The sequence below is a fragment of the Branchiostoma floridae genome, chromosome 18 (genome assembly GCF_000003815.2).
Source record: "Branchiostoma floridae strain S238N-H82 chromosome 18, Bfl_VNyyK, whole genome shotgun sequence".
NCBI classification, from domain to species: domain Eukaryota; kingdom Metazoa; phylum Chordata; class Leptocardii; order Amphioxiformes; family Branchiostomatidae; genus Branchiostoma; species Branchiostoma floridae.
In genome coordinates this window covers 16,656,227-16,661,375 of record NC_049996.1, presented here as the reverse complement: position 1 = coordinate 16,661,375, position 5,149 = coordinate 16,656,227, and the positions used below count along the sequence as shown (strand labels likewise).

The 5,149-nt window shown below is 43.3% G+C and overlaps 1 protein-coding gene across 1 annotated transcript in view; it reads right to left on the bottom strand.

The window, feature by feature from the left end:
- Positions 1-4,540: 4,540 nt before the first annotated feature.
- The window catches only part of LOC118405505 (low-density lipoprotein receptor-related protein 2-like), a gene marked incomplete at its 3' end in the record, with an annotated part of 1,930 nt that continues 1,321 nt past the window's right edge, over positions 4,541-5,149 (bottom strand). Inside the window, exon 2 of the mRNA XM_035805007.1 lies at positions 4,541-5,025. Coding sequence (XP_035660900.1) covers positions 4,541-5,025 — 485 coding nt within the window. The remainder of the gene's footprint in view (positions 5,026-5,149) is intronic.

The window sequence follows — 5,149 nt, the reverse complement described above, 5'->3', positions numbered from 1 at the left end:
GGTGGCGCTAAAGATGACCCAAACAATTACAGGGGGATTGTCTGTTATGAGTTGCCTGGCAAAGTTACTGTAAATGCATTTAAGTCCGCGTCGCAAAACTGCTGGGAGTTTTTGTACAGGCAGACCTGAAATGGGACAAACATGTAAATCATGTCACCCGTCAGAGCTCAAAGCGTCTCTTCCTCCTACGACAACTCAAAAAGTTTGGTCTATCCCAGGAAGACCTCCTAGCCGTGTACACATGCTACGTACGGCCGTTACTCGAATATGCTGCACCCGCCTGGAGCCCAGGTCTATCCAGAGCCCAAACAGCTCAAATCGAGAACATACAACGTCGCGCGTGCCGCACAATACTAGGCGAACACTACTCGTCCTACTCAGAGGCCTGCAACCAGCTTAACCTCCCCACACTGGAGTTGAGACGAGAACAGTTGTGCGGCAAGTTTGGACACAGTCTGCTAAACTCTTCCCTCTACCGTGACTGGCTCCCCTTGTCCCGCGGAGAGATCAGCGGCCGCATTACCAGATCATGTAACAACATTGACGCTATCTTCGCTAGAACTGATCGCTTCCGCAATAGCAGCATACCATTCATTGCCAGACTGTTGAATTCCTCGTCCCACTAAGATACAATGCTCCAAGTGATCATAGTCTCTGAAACCTGCTAACTACTATTCGCCTCTTTGTTATAAGTTTAGTACCTTAAGTGCAATAACGTTAAAGTGACTACTTTATGTGCAATACCTTTATGTGCAATTCAATGATAGCTTTTAACCGTGTATCTACTCAATATTGATATTTTAAAGTACGCTCGTTATTGTATGTGTTTACCTTGTAAGTTTACCTTCTTTATCGAACTCCGAATGTAATGTTATTACACCAATTCAGCCGTGAGGCTGCAAGATGTATAACATATATGGACAAGTTGACAAGTTGACAAATAAACCATTATAAGTTTGCGGGGATTTGATTTCGCGGTAGTGGGAAAAATCACTTTTCGCGGTGGTTTAAATTTCGCGGTAGCACCATGCACTGTAGTATCTTAATGCCATGGAAAAATGTTCGCGGTGGTTTTAAATTCGCGGTGAAATGGCTAACGCGAAAACCGCGAATCAGTCCTCAACACTCGGCTAACCAACTTCCTAGATGAACACACAATTATCTCCCAAACCAAGCAGGATTCAGGAAAAACTTCGGAACACGCTACAATATTTTTGTAATCGACTCATTACTATCAAAATATATCAATAGTAACAGAAAACTTTATGCCTGCTTTATCGATTTTAAAAAGGCCTTTGATTCAGTGTGGCACGAAGGACTAAGATATAGTCTGACTTGACTCAGGAATTGGTGGAAAATTTTCCTGCCTAATTAAATCAATGTACTCGAATCCCCAGACTTGCATAGAAACATAATCAGGTCTCACTCCACCTTCTATAACTTATAGAGGTGTAAAGCAGGGTTGCAATGTCATCCCCACACTTTTCAATTTATTTATCAACGACTCAGTTAAGGAATTAGGCACCCCAGAATGTTCCCCACCTACCCTACACAACTTACTTGTATCTTTGTCTACTTTATGCAGACGACGTTGTCATTTTTATAGAGAGAAAGGGTTACAATTAGCATTAGACAGACGAAGTATTTTTTGCACCAGGTGGAAACTATAAGTAAATTAAAAAAATGAGAATTTCTTGTTCGGTTCAAGGCAAACAGAAACCAGCACATCATATTGTTACCTAGGTCTGTTCTTGTCCGCTTCAGGCAACTTTTCCTTAGCCAAAAAAGAACTTTCTCTTAAAGCACGTAAAGCTGTGTTCTGTATAAGATCCCTCATCCGTTCTCCAATATCTATAAAGAATCTATTGCAAATTTTTGATACATGTATTAAGCCTATCATGCTATATGGTAGCGAAATTTGGGGTAAAGACCACTTGCAGGATAATTCTCCAGTTGAAGTGCTTCACAACCGTTTTTGCAAAAGTATTCTAGGAGTTGATAGAAACGTCAGCAACATGGCATGCAAAGTTGAACTCGGAATATTTCCATTAGATGTTGATGTTTCAGTTAGGATACTTAAGTATTGGTTGCGGTTAAGACAACTGGACACATGTATACACACATCCCTTACAAGCAGACGCTCTATTGTCCCAACAAAATGATATGATGAATAATATCAAGAAAACTGATTATACCATGTAAAAGAAATACTAGATAGTAGCGGTAATTCATTCATCTGGCACAGTAACAATGTAGATGTTGATAGTAAGCATGTTTGTGTATCGCTAAGGAAAAGGCTAACAGACATGTAAATTTAGAGAGAGAGAGAGAGAAATGGTTTATTGGATTAAAAAACTGTTGCAGCCTAACGGCTGAATTGCAATTTTGTACAATGATCACAAATTTCACATATACGTATATATACACTATATATATATATACAACATATCAAATACGCTATACTGACATGTCCGATTCCTTTAAAAAACACTACAAGTTTTCATTGAGGAGTCTGACGCAATAGGGGAGAGTGCTGTTACTCAACCGGGACGTCCTACATTTGAAACTGGTGTAGCTGGCATTATTTCTTAAAGTTCTGTTGTGGACAGATTTAAAGATCTCTTCATCAATTATCTGTTAATACTGGTAAATTAAGATTATATAAAAAACTTACATCTGAGTACAGTATGGAGAGTTACCTGTACCACACAGATTTTGAGATCCGCTTTATGTAAAATGAGGACAAGTGCTCATTCATTTCAAATAGAGAGGGGCAGGTACAAAAAGCTGTCCGTTGACGAGAGAACATGTAAATACTGTTCAGGGAAAGCAGTGGAAGATGAACTACATTTTATATGTCAATGTTCACATTACAATTCCAAAAGAAACAAACTTTTCCTTAAAATCTACAAATCTTTCCCAGGCTTTTCTCACCTTACCGACCAACAAAAAACAATCTTCTTGCTTAAGTCGTCCAACCCCTTTTTATATGAAAATGTTGGACAAGTCATCTCCCACTGCATACGGAAAAGAAGTCAAACCCATCAAATACTAGTAGTTTAAGTAGAAATATATTTAGATTAGACGTTATTTCTTTTTTGTTTTATCTGTAGTTCCCATTTTCCTTCTCTGTAAAGTATACAATTTATTTTATGTATACCACTACTTTACTTTGTCTGCAATTAGCCGTCGGGCATGAACTTGCAATAAAGATTATTATTATATAGTAGAAGCCGCTTAATTGCACACCCCATTTGCCAGTGCATTTCGTGCAATTATCCGAATGGTGCAACAAAGCGAAGTAATTAAGCTGGACCGCTCCACTAAGGGATTTTGGGATTTCGTGCAATTAACAGAAGTGTGCGATTATCCGTTGTGCAATTAACTGGCTTCTACTGTACAACATTACAAAACTCCTTGGTTAATTAATCTGTTTCCATACAACTTCCAAAGATCATGATTATGTTGGTAAATGTTTCATGCGGTTTCTTAAAGGCCCACATGGTAGGATCGGAAGGGTAAAAATGCCCTCGTCTTGGTTATCTTTTACAAAGTAATTGGAAACTTTCTGTTCTTTTACGTCATCTAGTGGTGTTTTACCATAGTCAATATTGACCGAAGGAGGCCATATAGGATAGTAAGGTCCACACGGTACACATGTAATGCCGTTATGTTGAAAACTCGGGTTGTATTCACATATCTGCTTTGTTTTGGCCCGGGGTATCGATACATAGTTCAATTAATAATGTACTGGTTTCTCAGCAGTTAACATTTCAGTTGTAATAAGATGACAAACAAAATGGAAACATTAAGCCACATTTTGGTCTTTAAAAAGTATTGTAATTTCTCACCCAAATCCTACAATGTGAGCCTTTGGTACTTTATAACAATTAAACCGTGATTCTGTGTCACATTACTGAGACCATGACTGGACTAGAAAGCCAGGCGATAGAGAATCTGCCCGCCGAGCGCAGCGGCTGTCATCCAAACCACGGCCTGGTTCTGGGCCCCATGGCTCCCAGCATGGAACTCTCCAACTGGAAAAGAAGTATACATAAATTTAGATGTATAGAGTATATAGCTGAAAAGGCGAAGGTGAGGAAGTGATCCAAACTCCAATGTTTGCACGCGAAAATGCTGACAAATTCCATATACAGTAAATACACTCATCAAAAGATTTCATTACAGGGTTTGTTTAATTTGTTTGGTTGTTTTGCGACAGCGACTTTGCAAACACGTCATTGGTCTTCGTACCTGCTGGGTTTCCGAACGATCCCTGACCGCGTGTCGTTTCTACGGTCGGCTCGTGTGGCAGCTCAAGGCCAGTTGTGGGGCCCTCGGCCGCTTCTTGGCCAGTTGTGGGGCCCTCGATCGCTTCTTGGCCAGGTGTGGAGCCCTCGGCTGCTTCTTGGCCAGTTGTGGGGCCCTCGACCGCTTCTTGGCCAGGTGTGGAGCCCTCGGCCGCTTCTTGGCCAGCTGTGGGGCCCTCGGCCGCTTCTTGGCCAGTTGTGGGGCCCTCGATCGCTTCTTGGCCAGGTGTGGAGCCCTCGGCTGCTTCTTGGCCAGTTGTGGGGCCCTCGACCGCTTCTTGGCCAGGTGTGGAGCCCTCGGCCGCTTCTTGGCCAGCTGTGGGGCGCTCGGTTACTTCTTGGCCAGCTGTGAGGCCCTCGGTCACTTCTTGGCCAGCTGTGGAGCCCTCGGTCACTTCATGGCGAGCTGAGGGGCCCTCGGCCGCTTCTTGGCCAGCTGTGGGGCCCTCGGTCGCTTCTTGGCCAGCCATGGGGCCCTCGGTCGCTTCTTGGTCAGCTGTGGGGCCCTCGGTCCCTTCTTGGTCAGCTGTGGGGCCCTCGGTCCCTTCTTGAGCAGCTGTGGGGCCCTCGGTTGCTTCTTGGCCAGCTGTGGGGCCCTCGGTCCCTTCTTGGCCAGCTGTGGGGCCTTCGGTCACTTCTTGGCGAGCTGCGGGGTCCTCGGTCACTTCTTGGCCAGCTATGGGGCCCTCGGTCGCTTCTTGGCCACTTGTAGACCCTAAGGAAAGGTAATTTTAGACAAACTGTTACTCTAGCTGCCTGTCTCCACATACTGACAAAGCGAGTCAAACCTACTGTATGGTCTGTATGGAAGTGTATAGAGGATCTAACTGAGGGTAGAG